Here is a 22,254-nt window from a genome sequence, read left to right on the forward strand (position 1 = left end):
ATGAAGATGGCTTTTTTTTTGAGTTTCCAGCATTGTTCTCATAGAAAAAGTTGTTCATTTTGACGGGCTCATTTGATGGTTTCAAGGATAACGGTGTTTACACTAACACACTGTATTAAAATATAAAATTGTGATAGAAATATATGATATCTTACGGGTTTCGGACTGAATAACGACTCTAATTCACAAATTAACAATTAACTTTACGTAAATAGTAAGTAACTACGGACTTTGTGGTGTATAAATTGTATATGTAGCTTGTAAGTACGTAGGTAATGAAAAATACAAAAGGAATGCTCTAACATTTGCATTTTTATTGCTTACTTATTTTAAGTAATTAAATAAAATATCAGCTTGTTTGAATTTGAATAAGTAAATGTGAATTTTAATCATGTGCTCTTAAGATGAGACGTAGATACTTACACAATAGGTACCTACGTAGAGGAAAACTTGTTTTAGATAGGTATTATGTTTTTGGATTTTACTAAAAGGCATGCTGGCTGGCTCGTGATCTAATAATTCGATTATTTCCCATTTTAATAAAAAAAACTGCTTATGGATATAATATTAGCTAGGCACCTAATTATACTGATTAATAAATATAAAACTAATTTGAACTCTAAATTTTACTTAAGTTAGGAAGTATAAAATCGTTGGCTCCTTATTGTAGTTCGCTTAGTAGTTTAAAGAAAAAATTTTTAATATCTAAAAAAGGTTTCCTATTCACGGTTGGTTTGGCCATTGGACAAGGACAAGTTCAAACCTTCGTGAAGATAAACGTATTGTTGACAATATTGCTACAATAACGATGTGTAAATACATAATACTAAGAAAAACTTCACTCTTAGGTGGGCAATTTTGTTTAATATGTACTGAACTACGAGCAGTTTAAGTTGGTTACATAAAGGTAAAGTTGGGTTCAACAAAACACTTTGCGTAGTCCTTTCGTTACAATTTTTAGTGTTCCGTACCCAAAGAGTAAAAACGGGACCCTATTACTGAGACTTCGATGTCTGTCCGTCTGTCTGTTTGACTTCAGGCTGTATCTCAAGAACTGAAATAGCTAGACTTGTGAAATTTTTACTGATTGTGTATTTCTGTTTCCGCTATGAGTAACAATAAAAGACTAAAAACAAAATAAAATAAATATTTAAGGGTGGCTCCCATACAATGAACGATAAAGGAGTCCTTTAATCCAAGTTTTGACGACCTCTGTGGCTCAGTGGTGAGCGCGTTGGTAGCTCAAGCCGGGGGTCGCGGGTTCGAATCCCGCCGACGGAACAAAAAGTTTTCAATGTTCCCGGGTCTGGATGTGTATTAAATATGTGTATAATATAATAAAAATCTTAAATATATGTATTATGTATAGTATAAAAGTATTAAATATATTTCCGTTGTCTGGTACCTGTAACACAAGTCCTTTAGGTACTTAGCACGGGGCCAGACTGACGTGGTGTGAAGCGTCCATTTAAAACAAGACTTAAGTATTGTATTTTATAACTGATAGAAAATTAGCTGTAAAGTAGAAATGTAAGAATTAAAATACTATAAAAAAAGGTAACAATAAAATATGTTCAATATTATGTTACTAGCATATTGAGCATATTTTATATTATACTTTTGGTAGAGCACTTAAGGCGAGGATAAACCCCAATTTGTTATTCCGTGACTCCCGGTTTACCTAGTTCCAATATAATATATAATAACGAAGTGTTAAAAAATATGAGATATAAAGGACAATATTTAAAATACCTTAAACCATAAACATTTTAATAAAACGTAATACTTTGGCTGTAATTAATTTACAAACTCACCTCCGATAACAATCTATTTCATCGAAATATAAGTATTAACTAGGATAATTATACATTTTATTTGAATAAATTGTTAGTAAATCTATATTAAAATCTCTTTAACTGAACAATTTTGTTTCTTAATGTTTATTTCCAAAGATATATTTAAAAAAAAACATGAAAAATAGAGAAGATTCGCCCGAATTACTACAGTTTCATGCTAAGCTAAAATGAATCTTATTGACATGCGCATACGCTTGGTCTTTGGTTGTATGCAAGGTTATCGTTTTGGATTGAGATTAATCCCCGCCTTAAGTAAAGGAATTTTAAGTTTTAAAAGTCCTCAATTTGGAGAAACCAGAAAAAAGTAAAGACTTTTATGAGTATAAATTTGGCAGACCGAATCAAGTTTTAAAAAGAAGTCCACCCCGAACCTCGAGGCGTTACGTAACACGCTGAAGCCTTAATAAAACGGCAGTTTTAAACCCACATCCAAAAAGGAGGATGTTATATTATGTACGGCTGTGTGTTTTTATATTATTACCTTTCATTACAAAAGTTAGAATTTCATTCAGCTACACGCGCCTATATAGGTAATTTAAGTAAGGGCATGTAAGGGCTTGGTGGTGGTTTGTTTCTTTTCTGTAACTTTGAACAAGTTATAGAACAAAAAATAAATGTGTATGTTTGCATCGAATAGGCCTCGTAACTAGACCGATTATGCTGAGATTCAGTATAATAATTATATTATTTAATATGTCACAGTCATCTGGTTCATTCTGCGATTCTATTGAATGACTAGCGCATTTATTGAATGACACCATTCAATTGAATGACTAAAGGACAAATCGTCAAGACGTTGGCTGTGACGTTTAACGTCTTGACGAAAAGTCATCAAATGTGATGCTATAATTTTTAAGGAGTCGTTGACGGGGTAGTTATAGGTAAATCCACGCTTACAAACTAGCCGTCCCGGTGAACTTTGTGTCACTTAAAAACCTTCCCTGGACTTCTACGAATATTTTAAGACTAAAATTAGCCCAATCCGTTCAGCCGTTATCGAGTTTTGCGCTTAGCAACACATTCAGCGACTCATTTTTATATTATAGATAAAGCACTTTAAAGTAAATTAAATCGACAAAATATTAAAACTGTGCTATCAGCTGTGCGAGCTGTTTGACGCCATATTTGTTTTAGTGACTACTAGCGCTGCAGTGTGAAAAAAATTAAATAACCACGTTGAATGACCTGACTAGTTTCATGTCCGCTATCTTCAAAGAGCTATGTTACGAATCGCTAACTATTAGTTGGACGTTGAGTGACGATCGTGCAATCGACGTTCGGCCGAGTCATTTAATTGAATGGTGTCATTCAATGAATGCGCTAGGCTTTCAATCGAATCGCAGATTGAACCAGATGACTGCGACATATACATAGAGTAGACCACGGGAAAACTTCTATCACGGAATAATATCTATACTAATATTATAAAGAGGTAAACTTTGTTTGTATAATTGTAATGAATAGGCTCAAAAACTACTGAACCGATTTTTAAAATTCTTTCATCATTCGATAGCTACATTATCCACGATTAACATAGGCTAAATTTTATTTAACCCGGCGTCAATGACGTGAAAATAATTACATGGACTATGACGTCGGGTCATTTTTACCCGAACTTTGTAGATACATTTTTAATGAAACTAAGTAAGCTACCACAATTTTGTTTATAATTTATTTAAAAAGGGGACTTTCATTATGCATAAAATAAAATAAAAAACCCTGTGTTATATGTATAATAAATATTTTTGTTTCTTGGCTTTCTTCACGGCAGACGCAAAATCAACCTTGAAAACTTAACGTGTACGTTAATTTTATATTTTCGCAAAATTGTCTTACCTATGAAGGAAAAAATTTACTGATGAATTTAAAGAGAGGTTGTTATAACTTACTAACATGAAAAAAAAAGAAATGAGTCTTCTACTTCCTCATTCAGAGTTATAGAAATACTACAGTTATCACAATATGTAATCATGCCCTAGTATATAAAAATTGGACATGCTGGGCATATGTGAAGTGTTTTTTTTATTTTTTATAGATGAACAGACTTCACATCTTTTGTAAATTCCAGGAATTTTTTCACTTTTACCTAGATACGTGGTCCACAAGTTCAACGCCCAAAGCAGCCTGAGACTCGTCTTCTTCAAAGTCTAACTCTTGTAACAAATCTTAAATCCTTTCTGGGCTATTTGTCAATGACATTCTCCTTTTAAACTTAAAAAATTAGGCAAAACATTATTTTAATACTAATAAAAGTGAGTCACGAAAATACTACACCGACGATGACGCCGGGTCATAATGACCCGTTTTAACTTGACGCGCAAGTTTCTTGCTGCACACGAGGTATGGCTCTAGCCGTAACAGCTAGGCGGATGGAAGGGGGTTATATCTCCAGCTATACGAAGATTGGAAAACATTCGATTGGCGCAAAGACAAAATATATCCAATTAAACATGGCTCGGGTCAATATGACCCGGCGTCATTGTCGCAGGGTTAAGAGAAAAATAGAAAAATAAGATATTTGGGTTTTTCGGAGACAAGGTGTAAAAAATCAACCAGAAAAGTTACTTATTCTGCGTACGCTGCCTAAACTATAAAAGATAGAACCATAAAATGTTCTAATCAACTGTAGATCTTATAAATATCTACAAAAAAAAGTACGCGACACACTATGCCTATCTATCTCGAGTGAGGCACAACAACAATTTTTTTATTAAAAAAATCTTGAATTTTTTTGGACTACATTTAAACGCGTTTATTTTATTCATGCTAGTAATCCTTATCAAAATTATTTAATCACTAAGTACAGTTTGTGTAGATAATATTTGGTCTTTGATTGACTAAAATTGGACGTTTGGTTTTGAAATTATGGCGAAATTAAAATATGTATTACGATTTCTACTGGACGGCCCGTAATTGCGAAGTGGGCGTCATCAAGGCGGGAGTCGCGTGCGAGAGGGGAGTTTAGATCTATTAAGTAGTTCTTTTCAGAGTTAGAATATTACACGCTATTAACATTTTCTTAAATATTTGAAAATGCCCAAGAGAGCCAGGTCTCTTATATATTAGTCACTTCTATAAAATAATATGGGCAAAACAACGTTTGCCGGGACAGCTAGTATATTATAATTGGACGCTGTTAAGCATTCGTGTACTAACCCACACAAAAATTGCGTATTGAGTTATGAATGCAGTTATGTTCTGTAGATGATTTTGAATAAGACTGCATTCAAAATTTAACAACAAAAAAATTGTGGGTTAGGACACTAATGCTTAACAGCGACCATATAGTACTATTTTAACTTAGGGAGAGCTGCGGCAAATTCTAGTAGTAAAACGATGATAATAGTCAGGACTTTTCCTGTTCTGAGGTCAGGACTGACGCCAACTGAGTACTGACGCGCTCTCATGTGGCCGAATTTAACGAGCAACAACCTCTGTGTTCCCTCGGAACTAACGTGACCATAAGTTCCGTTTTGATCGAGACTGTCGATTAATTCAGCTGGTGTCCCCCATAAAACGTCGGGACACGGAATTGTCTTGTTTTTGCGTTGATCTATTGCGATTTGCGAGTTATGTGTTGGCCTAACCCTACTGGCCCCATCACTTTACATAAAAATTGCATTTTTAATGTTAACATTAAGCAGAGAAGTAATCCATCGAATGTTAGCTAATCAATTTCAAATGCTGCTCTGTTAAACACGCTAAAGTTTAGATTTTAGCTATTCTTTTCCATTACATCCTTTTCTTATTGTGAAACATGTTTAAACTTTTAAAGACTTTTTTATATTTATAATTTTATATGTTTTTCTCATGGCACGGGCGATGCTGAAAAACAAAAATAAGTACTAACCAACAGTCACTCTCACCAAAATTTTGACAACTTCTTGGATGAAAAATAATAATCGGCTAAGAGCGAGTCGGACTCGCGCACGAAGGGTTCCGTACCGTTATAGAGCAAAAATAGAGCAAAAAAATTCCATAAAATTGTGTTTTTGTATGGGAAAACCCCCTTAAAATATTTTATTTTAATATTATGATTAATTACATTAAAGTACACATAATATAGCAAAGGCATTTTTGAAAATTTCAAGTACCTACCTGTTTTCATTGATGATAACGTGTAAAAAAATCACGTTTGTTGTATGGGAGTAGTATATTTTGTTGTTATAGCGGCATCAGATATTATGTAACACGTCATCTGTGAAAATTTCAGTAGTCTAGCTTTAACGGTTCTTGAGACAGCCTGGAAAGTGAGACACACAGACGACCGGACGGACAGACAGAAAGACAACGAAGTCTCAGTAATAGGGTCCCGTTTTTACCCTTTGGGTACGGAACCCTAAAAATGATCACGTTGCTCATGACGCACACGATGTGTGACAAGCATATTTATTGCCTGATAGGCAGTGCCGAATATGGATCATCGCTGAAGGCTGCACGTAGACCAGTTGGGACTCTGGAGGCCGTTTAGTTCATTTCCTTACAACCGAGGCTGCGGGTTCAAAGGCCGCGAAAGTCATGTATTGTTGTAAGACAATGCGTCTCTCAGCTATAATGCGTTTTTAATATCCTGTTTTGCATGAGTTATCACATATTTCTTTACATATTGATGGACTAAATAGTGTTAACGGAAGTTATTAGTTACTATTGTGAATGTAAAATTATGTGTAATGTACGCAAAACATAATTTTATTTTCGGTAAGTAAATATAATTCGTGAAGATAGAGACTCTAAAATTGCATTATTTTTAGGGTTTCGTATTCATGCAATTGATAACTTTATTTGAATTATATTTACTAACAACTAACAACTCATAGCCGCTCTACGAGTCGCGCCTGCACTGGTCCATGATGGTCGAAGACGTCGTAAACTACATCCGCGAGAAGACCACCTACACCTTGAGGGTGGAGCGTCTGCACTCTCGCCACAAAGTGAATTACAGTTCCTTTGTGGTGAGAATGTCGACTCAAGTTTTATCCATCTTCGAGGTGGAGGAGTTCTGGCCCGCCGGTGTAGTTAACCGGAGGTTCCGGGGGAGGCTCCCGAATGAAGCACGCATCACGTCGCTGAAAGATACTTTACGTGATAAAGACCTAAAGTGTAGTGTGATTGTGTGTGTGAATGTGTAAATAATATATATTAGGATAAAATTGTTCGGTGTGCATATCATAACACAAGTTTTACTTAGCATGGGATTAGACGACGCGACGTGATGTAGGTACGCTACCTAGCATTTACTATTGTATATTCTTGTATGCTTAATAAAGAATTTGAATTTGAACTACTAGTGCATAATATGATTTGAATTTTCGTTCCTACAATGTAAATACAACTTAAAGTTAGAGCGCTTACAGACGAACGGCACGTGTCGGCGGCACGCGTCGGCGGTAGTTGACGGCAGACGACGGCACGTGTTGGCGGTAGTCGACGGCAGTCGGCGGCACGTGTCGACGGCAGTCGGCGGCAGTCGACGGCTGCCGTCGACCTTGCAGTTGTGACGTAGCGCGTAAAGGTAAAGGTCCACAGGTCGGTATCATACGCATCAAACGGATATTTTTTTTACAGTACGTCCACTGTATCGGCAGCGTACGGATTACCGACTAGACAGTATGTTTGTCTACAAATTAGTCCAAACAAAGTTTCTAAGTCAAAATTTCTGCTTTCGACTATTCCATTCACACCCCCCTTTTGAACATTTATTCACTAGGCTATTCGATAATCCGTACGCTGCCGATTCAGCGGAAGTACTGTGAAAAAAATATCCGTTTGATGAGAGACGTCCGTTGCGTATGATACCGACCTGTGGCAGCTTACCTTTAGGCGGTACGTCACAACTGGGGACCTACCACTACCTCTATTAACGACACCGTTTGACAGAGCGTCCGTGGCCTAAAGGGTAGACCTTCGGTTCGCACTCCTAGAGGGTGCAGGTTCGAACCCGGGTGGAGGCGTGTGCCTATAAGACATTTTCTGATCTCAAGTACATAATAGGGACGCTCGTACGGTGAAGGAAAAACATCGTGAGGAAACCCGCACATAGTTGGTCCCAGACGTATTGACTAGTTCTTTCCTCTGGACTAGGCCGACTATGATGCGAGAATGCCGTATGCGCTTAGGCAAACATACGGACATTTAAATCTTGTCCCAGGCACTACAGTATTTGAGGAGTGGTTACTTCGCTCTGAAAAATACTGTATAAATCATCCACAACGGATGGTAAAGGCCTAGTTGACAGATAAGCAATAATTACTTTGACGTCAAGCTAGCGATCTTAAAAAAGTTGATATTTCACAGCGGATTTAACAATATTTTGCATTTTTTACTGTTTTTAGTAAAATTATATTTGAAAAGTGAGTACAATAACATTATTATTGTAATCTTACAACATGCTTACAACAAAGCTTTCTGGAAACATGATCGTTTTAGGAAAGGTGGTAGGTCCCCTGCAAGCGTCATAAATTGTCAACGGCTGCCGTCGACTGCCGTCAACTGCCGTCAACTGCCGTCGACTGCCGCCGACACGTGCCGTTCGTCTGCAAGAGCGCTTAGAAGTCGGTAATTTAAAATTACTATTAAAAAGAAAAAGGTTTTTCCGTAGGTTTTTGCCCATAACCTATCTATAATTTTATTACGTTTTGTAAACAAAAATGATATACTAATAATATTATTGATAATCACAATTATGGGATTTTTAAAGCACGTAATCGTGTTTTTATAATTTATTTTAGAATGGAATAACTGATGAGGACAATTTCCCCAAAATAAGGCAGGTTACGACCAACCCATGTGATACCTACAACAAAAACTGGTTAAATACATCTTGTGTAATAAGTAGAGAACTCTATCTCGTATTTTATTATAAAATTTAGCAGGTCATTGCAGTAACATAAAAGGAATACTCCTGACCTATGTAATTTAAATTATCTAATGTTTCCGGATCTCATATTTATTATTCAAATTAATTGTCTAGCCTAATTATTACGGAGTGATTAGTTTTATAGAGAAAAGGGTTTTTTATGAAGAAGAGGTTTCATATTTCATTATTATTTTTATTTTACTCACTCTACCTACTTTACTAGTTACTAAACTGTCTACTTATCTATAATATAAATAAGTATATAAAGTTATTAACAAAACATTCTTCGCTTAAAAACAAGCTATAAGGAGCAAATACCTAATCATCTATTCGACCCATATTCGAGAGACGAGACGACGCGCAATTTATTTATACTTAATATTGTTTTTTTCTAAAGGTCACTTGCTATGATATTGGCAATATAATCGGTAATTTTCCAAGAGCAATCACACCTTCGTTTGATGACCATGACCTATATAATATAGAAATAACGGTGCGGGTGATTACAACTTTCATACGTTTCTCTATCGATATATTGTAGGGACAGGCTATATTATTTGTAAAATGTCTCCAATGCAACAATAGCATATCTCACAATATGTAAGACTAGAGAATGTAGCGGATGCATATAAAATTAAGTTAATAATACTTGTCAGTTTTCTAAACTTTAGTTTTTGTATAAATGGAGTTAATTCAAAATGGCCGTAGCAACTTATCCTTACTTTGGAAATGAACGTCTGTCTATTTACGATGTAGAAGGCTATAATCGAGCACTTTCCATTGCGTGTCGCTAGCATTTTCTACTCATTTCTCTATGTTTATGAATGGGGAAATATTTTGTTAGGTACCTACCTATTTATGTTGTAAGTAGAGCTCTACAAAGACATGGCCCATGTGATTTCATTTAACTTAAGTACAGTATATATATATATATATATATATATATATATATATATATATATATAACCCAACATCACTTTATTTTTAAACTTAAGTACAGTATATATATATATATATATATATATATATATATATATATATACTGTACTTAAGTTTAAAAATAAAGTGATGTTGGGTTTAAGCCCGGGCGCGGCGGCTATCGAGTATGGTGCGGCCGCAGGTCGCATTGCGGTCAGGTGCGCGTCGTCTATGGCGGTTCTATAGGTTGGTTCACCAACCTATAGAGGGCGTTTTCGGTGCTCCTTTGGGGCAACATCTCTTTTATATAGAACGTAATAAGAGAACACATCCCTGACATTTGAAGACATTTTTACAGAGCATAACTAACTTACAAAACATCACCGTGTACCAAATAATAACACTAATTTGACTTCATCTATTGCCGATTGTAAGAAAAGTTTATTATTATGCTAAAACAAATTATCATCGCTTATATTTTGACGTGTACTGGAACCAACTTTGCCACATTTCGACCTTATTGCCGTGGCAATAAGGTGAAAAAGTACATTGTGAGTCGGCGCCTCTACTAACTCTTGTCTGACAAATTCGCGTTCACGTTTGAATACTAATGACAGACTAATGATCTGTACAAAGATATGTAGTTACGGTATTCAAATTACCCTTACCTAGCTGTTTTACGTTAAATATTAATAATGTAGAATAATGCAGAAGGTATAGTATGTGATAGGAGTACCTAGGTAGCAAAAAGATGGGAAATACTCACTACTTTAGGTAGCCTGTTTATCATAAGGTTTTGGAGACTTGGTGTCTTATAAAACCCAGGTATAGTTACATAAGCTAGGGGATATATATATGGTATGGTATGTTAAAAATATGTTATACCGCGATCGTGGGAATCGCAGACACAATAGATTTTCAATTATTTTTATGCGACTGCCTGGTGCCGCTTGGATGGGATTATGGAGGTAAGAAGTGCCAACTTCATCACGTTTTGCGCTTATTGACTTTAGTCAGGTACAATATATTATTCTCGTTAAGTAACAATTAAATATTAGCCATTTCCATTGACTGTCCAGCTTAGATAATAATAGTGCATATTTTATAAATGATAATTTTGTACTTAATTAAAAACTTGCTTTAAAATTTAATTATCACTACACTAAAACCCGAACGTTATCTACAACGTAAGTCGGTTGGTTTTTCGCTAATGACAAATTCAGCGAAATGCCAATGAGGGATCTTGGTTATGCATCAATGGTGGATCATTCCATTGAGATAATGAGGAATGTAAGTTGCGGGCGGCGGCGCGCGCATTCGAGTTTGAAACCGCGCGCGAAGCGGACCCACGCGGTACGGTCGTGCGCAATACCTGTGGTCTACCTGCTACCTGTAATTAACCTGAGGCTATCTGTAACTGAGACTACCTGTAACTGAGACTGCCTGTAACTCGACGATACCTGTATCTCTGTGGTCCTGTGGATTCATGACGTCGAGGGATTGCGGCCGGCTGAGCAGGCTGGGGGTGCTGGCACCAGCAGCGCTCTCCGCTTGCATGGACGCCTCCGTGCTAGCCGTGCCAGCGGCTGGTGCGATTGTATCTACCGTCCTGAAAGAATTGAGCAAGGCTTTTATGCTGAAAAAGTAAGTTACTTCTATTTTTATTGCTTCAACAATTTTCTTAACAGGTGCCTATATTATTTGATAGATAATATTACAATATCTGTATTATATTTAATTATTATCAAACTTAGTTTAATCCATAGACTTAATATATACTGTCGTATAGGTTTATGGTTTAATCTATATTATACGTATTTCTTTATTATAATATGACAGTTTGCTCATAGTCTAAATGTTTTTGTTTACAATTTGACACCGGCAAAATAAGTAAGAACGATCTCCAAAACATTGTCGTAGAGAATTATAAATTTACATGCCGGCACGCCCGCACCGGTCTTTTTAAGGCAATAATAATATTATGTATATTAGGTATGAATTATAATTTATATCGAAATAAAATATTATCAAGAAACCTGGTAGTGGGGCTTTTATAGTTATTTATTTGTAATAATGGACAAAATAGAACGGCATCCTTTAGAGTTTAGAGTTTAGACAAAGTAAAAACATTTTCATCAGCATAATAATCAAACAGCATAATAAGAGGACAATTTCCGTAAAAAATATTATGGTACACTTCTACAATGTTTACCTTTAAGTCATACGTAGTACCGTGAAGGTGTATTTGAAGAAATTTTTACTTATTCTAAAGTCTTGACTTAATATAGAGCGTTACAAGTTAGTTAGACCAGGAAGTAAATTATCCGACAGCCATAAATAATGGTAATAATGCATCATACTAACTAGATACTAACAATTTTCACGTTGTTACTGTTATATAATCAAAATCTCGTTTACTACCTGTATGAACATTCAAAGAGGTAAGTAAGTGCCTTAATGTGGCTAAAATCGGATGTATGAACATTCAAAGGATTTCTATGTGGCAAAATGTAATCTCATACAATAATACAATTTTTGGCCCATTTTTCCTCTATAACAGCAAGGAACCCTTCTTGAACGAGTTGAATGAGTTTTCGTGTCTTTACAGTGGCGAAGTTAGGCGTACTAAACTCTTATGGAAAGCCCTAGTCTAATATAGGCAAAGATTAAGATCGTGTTAATTAGAATGTAAGAAGCTTCTCTCCTATCTACCATCGATTGATTCCTAGGCAGTTGACGGACCAACGTCATTTGGTTGGATCATGTCAATTCAATATTAATTGTGATGTGTCAGCTGGGTTTGCGACCAAATTACGTGGGTCGCCCATCTGTCTAGAAATCAACTTCTCTCATAGTACTTCTAGCTTTCTAGCCACCTTAGCTACTTTTTAGACAGCTTAGCTTAGGTTGAGTAGTCGATAGCTCTATTCAATAACAATAATTGCAGATTGTAGAAAACGGAAATCGAATAAAACGAATCGTAACGGGTAAAACAAAGAAACAATTATCAACATATTAATTGCTTTCAATACGTTAAGACTTAAGCAACATTATAACAGCCAGGAAGCCATTAAAGTTTAACAAGTTGCTTCTTCTAGACACGAATATCGAAGATGAAATTTAAGACGTGACTGGATAAAGTTTACTCATATTTTGTAGCATGAGGACAGTAATTACTGATTTCACCCTAATAATTTGTACAACCCTTGTAAGTTCCTTTTTTTATCATTAGGTAGGTTTCTAATATATTAGTGGCAGAGTGTGGCAAATATTTAAATTTATAACAATTATTTCCTGCTAGTTTAGGAATTTTTCAATGGGTACCAACGCCACATAAAATAAAAGTTTTTTTTTAATCAAAATGTAACTACTCACAAATTAGTTTGATAGTAAGTAATCAAGAAAAATTTGTTCTAGAGAACCCGGACTAAATCATTTTTATACGTGGGAGAGCCATGCTTCGGCACGAATGGGCCGGCTCGACCGGAGAAATACCACGTTCTCACAGAAAACCGGCGTGAAACAGCGCTTGCGCTGTGTTTCACCGAGTGAGTGAGTTTACCGGAGGCCCAATCCCCTACCCTATTCCCTTCCCATCCCATCCTTACCCTCCCCTATTACCCTATTCCCTCTTAAAAGGCCGGGAACGCACCTGCAGCTCTTCTGATGCTGCGAGTGTCCATGTGCGACGGAAGTTGCTTTCCATCAGGTGACCCGTTTGCTCGTTTGCCCCCTTATTTCATAAAAAAAACCGGTCCTAAAGCCTCCATTTACACAAAAACCAAAAAAAAAATCACAATTTTAAATTTTTTAAATTGTAGTTATCAATTATCATCCATTTACGTCTTCCATTATGTAGAGCACTTCCATAAGTTGAAATTTTTTATGTTGTGCATATTCTTTAGATCTTAATTTTTTGGGGAACTTGTTAGGGTTTCTTTTAGGCATCTTGAAAAGGAAAACTTTAGTTATATATTTTATTATTCACAGCCCCTAGTCAATTAAATGTTCTCATTTGAAATAAAAAGAAAAATAATGAATCAGTAGTAAAAACGTAAACAAACGCCATATTAAAGAAGCGTACACAACAGCAACTTTTGTTTTTAATCCCAAACAATAATTAGTCATACCAAGTTTGAAAATGTGTATCAAAAACCTCGTCCAGTCAGAAGAAGGTCGCACTGTGTAGCAAATATCTGATGAGATGACTAATCTTCTAATGTTCTGTGCCGTTCTTAGTTATTTTACCCTCGACAGCACTCTTATGCCGACAAAATAAGAATGATTATCGTAGAAATTCCGACGGAAACGCGGTCGGAGTAACCGCAGTCCGCAACCGCCAGCCCTTGAGAACGCGACGAGACGCATGCTGATAGCCGCCCAAAGGTTATTTGTACAAGTAGACAATTTTATGTCCTTAGACATAATGTACCATCGTGTAACTGTTTAGGAAGCTAAGAATTCACCTGCGATCACGAAGTTAGCCACAAAAGTATTTTAAATTTGTCTGAAATTTTGTTAGCCTCGTGGTTTGGAGTATTAACTTTACTTAATTAAATAAATGTGTATTCTTATAATATTATGTTGAAACAAAAAAAAAATTGTAAGTAGGTAGAAATACCAACCTTTTTAAAATTACATTTCAGAACATGAACTCCACAATTTTACCAAGAATTTAAAACTTACAAACCAAATAGCTTTACATAGAGACGATACGACCTAGACAGTCCAAAATACTAGGACGTCCAAGAACATAGGAGTTAGGACATTAATATTACCAATAATCGGAGAGTCAATTTCAACATGCAAATTGGCAATAAAACAATATAATTAGTTTCTAATATGCTTAAACGGCGTTTAAAGTTAAACGGCGTTTTGTGACGAAAGAGTGACGAAAGATTGTAGGAGGGACTGCCTAACTTGGCCGTCGTGGGTTCGATGTGACGAAACTGGAGGTCACCAGCTATGCCATACACTTCCTGTTGATCTATTAATTTATGATCTGATTGAATCAGGTACTCGATAATCATACAATGATTAATACGCGATGAACTGTAGGAGGTACGTGGTTATGTATATTATGTTCTTAGCTCTACCTTCTAGCTCTGGTTGGACACTATGGACACTGGTTTGATGTTTTATTGAAACCCTTACTATTATTGCAAACTGCTGATTTCGACGTCGTGGTGATTATATTTTGTCCTGGTCTGTCAAGCGACGCGCGCGTTGCGCTCTGAATCAACCCTAACGTATCGGACAAGGACGTAACATACGACAGATTGTCTTACATAATTCTTTACATCCAGATTGTATAGTATATTGCCACAAAAATGTTTAATAAAGAATTCGTATTTCCTTTGTATTCTAGCTTTTAGTATATCTAGTTGACCACGAGATTTTACGAGAATACTGTACTTTATCAGATAGTAAATTAGAAATTATTATTATAGTGGATGATAGATTACACTCGCATTCTTCGATTTTATAACTAATTATATTAGCGTGATTTTCATTTGTAACACTTGCTACATATTCTGAGTATTTTAATTTTATTTATAATATATGCACATTAATTAATTGTATGAGTTATTTATCATGTAAATTACAAAAATACGCTGTAAGTTTGTTTGTTACAAAAATAAGGTGTAAGCTGGTAATTTCTAATAATATAACGTCAATCAAATTAAATTACTCGCTGTCAACTAATTTTGAGCAAGTTAGGTATATATTATGATCACGCCCTCAAAACTCAGCCATCAAAAATGCACCACGTATGTGGGTCTAAACGTCTAAACTCTAAAGCTAGATTACTAAGGGTCAATTCAGACCGCAACGTGACGTGTAGCGACGCGCTTTTCTAAATTTCTAGGTACTAATAGACAGATCTTGTAAATCTGTCAAATGCATAATTTCTAAAAATACTCGTGATTAGTGGATGGCCCGCTAAAGTTTTTTGAAACTTTTCTAAACACTAAATTGAGTATGTAATTACTAGATGACGCCCGCAACTCCGTTGCGCCAAAACTCGTTTATCACGCGGGAATCGTACATTTTTCCGGGACAAAAATTATCCTATGTCCTTTCCCGGGACTTAATGTATCTCCGTTCCAAATTTCAGCAAAATAAGTTCAGCGGTTTGGATGTGAAGAGGTAACAGACAGACAAACACACTTTCACTAATATTAGTATGGATTATATAATGCATGTTAATAGTGGATTGTTTTGTCTATGAGTGCATCATAAAATTATAATTAATGGTAACAGATCTAATAAATTAGTAAGTTTATTTGTTTTTGTTACCACTTTACTAACGATTGACGATTCAGGCAAATAGTTGTCGAAGGTCGTGATCTTTTTGCGTCGGACTTAAATGAAATTTTCATATTTTATAGTAAGTATCTTACTTCTTCACGCCCAAACCGCCGCGCTGAACCGATTTAGATGAAATTTGATGATTATTTCGAAGATACTTTGAGTGTCGGGATAGGACATAGGATACTTTTTATCACGTAAAAGTTCGGTTCCCGCGAGATAAAGGATTTTGATGAAAACAATAAAAGCCTCGTTAATTTCCTTTACCTGTCGTGAGGCCTTCTTCCTTGCCAAATACCGTGCTAGGTCACCAGGAAGTGGGTATAGGTTCCGATGAGTCACTTAAAGTTTATGGTTATATCACGGGGTTATATGCGATAAACTAAAATACCTGCAACTTTAGTTACATATTTTGACTTTTTAGGTTAGTACTACCTTACTATGTGTTTTATATGTTAAATTTTACAATATGAATGTGTGAATAAATTTTAATACAAAACATTAGTACAAAAAATATTTATTTAAATAAATAAAATTATAGTAGCCTGTATACGGTAAAGGAATTGAGCGTTTAAAAGTATAGATTAATAAAAAAAATATTATATTAGAAAAAGACAGCAACGCGTTTGTGGTTCGCATATTGTTTGCTTGAAGATTAACAAAAATCTGTTCAACACGTTACACGGAACGTACTTTCATAAAATCAAGGTTTAAAGTTTCTAAGATACTGTCCAACGTGCGTTTTAATAATTTGAATGAAGCATTTTATTATTATTATTATTTTTATTAGCAGCCCAATTTTTATCATCCCGCTGCTGGGCAAAAATTCACGATCCTGTGATGTTACTGGCCACTTTTTATCGAACGCATCCAGTTCGTCACGCCACCTTTGCCGGACTCTGTTTCGTCGGCCAGTCTGTAGCCAACTAGCCACTCCGAAACTTGATGCGCCCACCTGTCCAGGTGCATACGGGAGACGTGAATAGAACAAAAAAAAGGAATAGAGAGCGCTGGTCTTTTCTAGGGTTCCGTACCCGAAGGGCAAAAAACGGGACCCTATTACTAAGACTTCGTTGTCTTTTTTTTTTTTTTTTTTTTTATGAAATAAGGGTGCAAACGAGCAAACGGGTCACCTGATGGAAAGCAACTTCCGTCGCCCATGGACACTCGCAGCATCAGAAGAGCTGCAGGTGCGTTGCCAGCCTTTTAAGAGGGAATAGGGTAATAGGGGAAGGTAGGGATGGAAATGGAACGGAATAAGGGAGGATAGGGAAGGGAATAGGGTAGGGGATTGGGCCTCCGGTAAACTCACTCACTCGGCGAAACACAGCGCAAGCGCTGTTTCACGCCGGTTTTCTGTGAGGACGTGGTATTTCTCCGGTCGAGCCGGCCCATTCGTGCCGAAGCATGGCTCTCCCACGTCAAAGACTTCGTTGTCTGTCCGTCTGTCTGTCACCAGGCTGTATCTCAAGAACCGCTGTAGCTAGATTTATGAAACTTTCACAGATTATGTATATCTGTTTCCACTTTCCGCTATAACAACAAATACTGAAAACCAAATAAAATCAATATTTAAGGGGGGCTCCCATACAACAAACGTGATTTTTTGGCCTTTCTTGCTCGTTATCAATAATGGCAACAGGTAGGCACTTGAAATTTTCACAAACGCCTAAATTATGTGTAATTTAATAATTATTAATAATACTATATAAAATAAAAAATTAAGGGTTATTTTTGCTCTGTAACTGCTGTACAGAACCCTTCATGCGCGAGTCCGACTCGCACTAGGCCGATTTTATTCAAAAAAGCTCGTGATCGTGTATTTAACCTGTAAATATTTCGATGACACCGAATCATAGAGGTAAATGAATATAAGAATGGAATTACAGGAACCGCTACAACATAACTACTGATCCTTCATAACCATCGGAAAAACGATCAATTGTAATCAGTAATTATTATTGATCGTCGTCACGTTGTGAAACGTCTTTGTTTGATTTTTTCCTGACTATTACGGCGCACACGCCCGTCACAATACGCATGTGACTCAATTATTTCCTTCTCGTTGTGTCACAGTGCTGACAGCTGGCTTTGTCTCACTTTGCCGACTACTTTGGAACAGAAGGTGTCAATGCTCCTTTTTGTAAAATTTCCTTTGAGTTGAGACACAAAACTTTATATCAAATGTCAATTTATATGAAATTGTGACTCACCTGAGTTGCATTTTAAGTAATTAACACGCTTTTAATATTAGCTTTATTAGCTTCACTTGTAACAATGTATGTAAAAAAGTTTGTAAGAAAATCTTGAAATCTTTTAATTTGACCCACTTCCCGGTCTTAGATTAGGATGAAATTCACGCTCAGAGTTCTGATGACAATACAATACATTATAATGACTAGCTAATAATAAACGTCATGACAAATCCAAGCCTCCCCAAGATGGCAGACAGGCTATTTAAAAAGCACCCCCATGATATGGGTGTCAAATGAAAAGGTTTGCTGTCAGGAATACAAAAAAAAATAGACACGTGACTTAAATCTAACATGGCGGACATCCAAGATGGCCAATAGGCCATGATATGTTTATTAAATAAAATAGGTTTGCTGAATGGGATGAGATTTTTGTAATTATAACTGCCTGCTTAAAGCGTGTTTTTTAGTTTATTAAACTATTTTTTTATTAAGAATGTAAATTTTTGATGATAAAATATGCTTAGTACTAAAACTCATATTATATTGAAAACAGTTTTTATCGGGGTATACAAAAAAATTACAAAAACTTGACTTTGATCGGATTCGAGGGTTACCCACATTGTTTCAAAACCTCTAGTAACAAAAAACTGTAACCGGAGACAAACTTAAATAATGAGCTAGGTATACGTGTGTATTTTGTACGTGTGTAGTTGTAAAAAACCTACGTTGCTACGGACTGACACAGACACACACAGACTATCAGATCAAACTTACGTCAAGCTGGTTTCCGACTATGCTATAATATAATAGCATTATATAGTATATAGCTCATAGCACAAGAATATAGCGCACCATACATTGTTATGGACACGTTCATACTGTACTGTACTATATATTATTGGCTTAGCAAGCCAATAATATATAGTACTGGCTTGCTATGCTTTACGCTATGTATGGTGCGCGATATTCTTGTGCTATGAACTATATTATACTATATGCTATTATATTATTATAGCATAGTCTGAAACCAGCTAAACACCCATTTGACAAATTTTAGTCAAGGGGTTAAAAAAGTCAATATTTAAATACATTACAGTCGAATTTTGTTCTAGATGGTTTCACGGCATAATGTCAGCGAAAGAAGCTGAGCATCTGATGATGGAGAGGGGCAAGAATGGATCATTCCTGGTGAGGGAGTCCCTGACCCACCCTGGGGAGTATGTCCTGTCAGTTAGAGTACGCGGCCGAGTCAGTCATGTCATGATCAGGAGACAGGTAAGAGAGAGATTTGATTTGTTAGTAATAACTAATAATATATTTATTTGATTGTATTCAGCATGCATTTGATTTTCGCCATGCGGCGTAAATCGTGCGGCTATAGTCACCTCTGTAAACCGCAATAGCTTTGTTCACACTCCACACTGTGCCTTTCTCTGTTCGTCAAGGGCTTGCGTTACAGCGCAGTCAACAGTGAACATGAGGCATGCCCGCGACGCATACCCTCTGACCTTATCCAAAAAAACAAAAATAACAATGTTGGCGTTGCGTTCGTTGACGCATATAATTATTGAATGCGCCAAAACGAAAGTTGAATGAAAGAAGATGACGAAAATTAAAGACGAAACTCTATTAGTCGCGAACATTAATGATTGCAAATCTGTCACATCTATACAAATTTAGAAATGCATCTACGTCTGAAACTGAAAATTTTCAACCCAAAAGCTTAAGTTCCAGAAGCAGCTGACTTTGTTTAAAAGAAATAAACTAAATATTAATTTTATGTAAATATTCTACTCTATTTTGTACAGTATTTTCTAGTTGTTCAGTATTTGGTATAAAAATAAAATATATATACAGCTTATTTTCGCAACATCTCACATTAGACGCTTTTGTTTTTGGTATTGACACGCGTATAAGTAAAGGTAACTTGTAATGTCCTAAACAGTGCAGGTAAATTGGTTTAACTGTACTTTTATTTGCATAATGTTACCTTATCTTTGTTAATACGCAATAAAACACTGGATTACCATCGAGAGGCTATCGTAAAATAAACAAAAAATATAAAGCATTCGACGCCCCCACAGGTTTTTGCTTGTTATAATAAAATAGTAAGCTCTACTCCTACATACTAAAATAACGTATTGTTGTTTGCCTGACTTAATAATTAATGATACATTGCTGTTTTTGGAAGGAACAAATAGCTGATGTATTGAATATATTAACAATATATAAACCACTGTCCACAGTCCACACAGGTTATTCGCCTTTGTAAAGTTTAAACGCATACTGTTCTCTACATTTCCCATTAGGAGTATTTTGTATGAGCTCCGTGGTATTTTCTTACTATAATAATATTATCATTTAAAAAAGATTATCCTCATATATTATTTTTATTAACTATTTTTAGTGAGTCGTATTCTGTTGGCTGGACCTGACTACTGACATAACCCAACCAAATAAAGTTGCCTATGAAATAATTTCTCTATTGGTACAGTTCGGGCCAATATTATTTACCGTTAGTAAATAATATTAGTATAGTAGTACTATAATAATGCAATAAAATTCGTCCTCATTGAACACTCACGTACGAGACATCCGCATGATATAACATTTTATCCTTCCGCTTATCAGAAGGTTAGACAATATTCTCTAATCTCTAAGGATTAGTCCCTAAACATTAGTTTGATTTAGGATGAAATGGTATCTAATATTAATTAATTAGTATGTTGCTGTCCCAACAGCTAAGACAACTTAAACATATTATGTGGAAGCTATGAAGAGTCGTTTTCTATCTTCATAATAATTATTTACCACTTCTACACTGAAATAATATAATATTATTTGTTTTGCACTTACAATATTTTACCATACCTAAAAGAGTATTTACTGGCTTACTTTGACTGATGTCACTATACATGTACTGGAACATATTTTATGGTATATATAAGTGCAATATATTTTATACTTTTTTTACATGAGACGACCGCGACACCATAGTCCATAATAATCCAATTTGCCCGTTCTGCGTGATTGTACGAAGAACCGAGTCATTCTTTTTAACAGTGCCATTATATTTTGTTTGAATAATTGCGTGCCATTATAGTTAATACAGTGTTCTAATGTCTCATAGTAGATAGCACATTGACACCAATTGCGGGCATACAACGGGCTTGCACATTAATTTACTTAACCAATTTATAACTTAACTGTACTTTATATTGATCGTTGATTGTGCTTAAAATAATTTTAGTCTATCGAGACTTAGAGAAATTTTTCAGGCTAGAATTTTACCATCGGGTAAAATTCAAACCTGAAAAATTTTGGAAAATGATAAACAATAGCAATTTTAAACAATAAAAAACGAATCAAAAATACTTACAAAAACATTTTTAAAGTAAAAACATAATATTTTAACTGTAAATACAACTAGGTTGTATGCAATACAATCGACCAGTAATAATTGTGGTTTTTCTGCGAAAAATTTCCTTCGCTGTCACATTATTTGAATTTATTCTTTAAAATTAAACAATATTAAGTATTTAAATATTAGCGTTTGCAATAAATTAGGTACTGTAGCTGAATTCCTTAGAATCTCACAGACTACACTTAACCAGCCCACGGATGTTCTTATTCAATAGGCACTGAGGGGTATTGAACTGATAACAATCAAATTTAGAATATAGAACCTCAACATTTGATATTTAGAAATTATTTTGTTTACGAATAGTTCACGCGTAAAGAGTTTATAGACAGACAGGGATAGTATTTGTAACTAAATGACGCCCGCAACTCCGTTGCGCCAAAATTATATCGTTCGGGAACCGTAAATTTTTCGAGATAAAAAGTCCTTTCCCGGGACTCAGAGTACCTCCATACGTACTTCAGCGGTTTGGGTGTGAAGAGGTATCAGACAGACACACTTTCGCATTTACAATATTAGTATACTAGTACGGATTTAGGTAAAGTTTGTCGTCTTACACAATATTGGGAAGTGTAAAACCGTCTCACAAGGTCGGTAGAATATCCATTGTTGACTCTTGTAATTTTGTTCCGGTTGTTAGATAAACTAGCCTTGCTCTTCTATGTGAGGTTTAGTTTATTTTCCTGAATTTGCCCA

The 22,254-nt window shown here is 35.6% G+C and overlaps 1 protein-coding gene across 2 annotated transcripts in view; it reads left to right on the forward strand.

Annotated features, from left to right (window-relative positions):
* Positions 1-10,941: 10,941 nt before the first annotated feature.
* Positions 10,942-22,254, forward strand: part of LOC121738968 (tyrosine-protein phosphatase corkscrew-like) — a 38,359-nt gene continuing 27,046 nt past the window's right edge. For both annotated transcript variants that reach the window (XM_042131260.1, XM_042131261.1), the window contains exons 1-2: positions 10,942-11,274; positions 19,250-19,412. In XM_042131260.1, the coding sequence (XP_041987194.1) occupies positions 11,117-11,274; positions 19,250-19,412 (321 nt within the window). In that variant the 5' untranslated portion in view covers positions 10,942-11,116. The remainder of the gene's footprint in view (positions 11,275-19,249; positions 19,413-22,254) is intronic.

The sequence above is a fragment of the Aricia agestis genome, chromosome Z, assembly GCF_905147365.1.
Source record: "Aricia agestis chromosome Z, ilAriAges1.1, whole genome shotgun sequence".
In the NCBI taxonomy this organism is placed as follows: domain Eukaryota; kingdom Metazoa; phylum Arthropoda; class Insecta; order Lepidoptera; family Lycaenidae; genus Aricia; species Aricia agestis.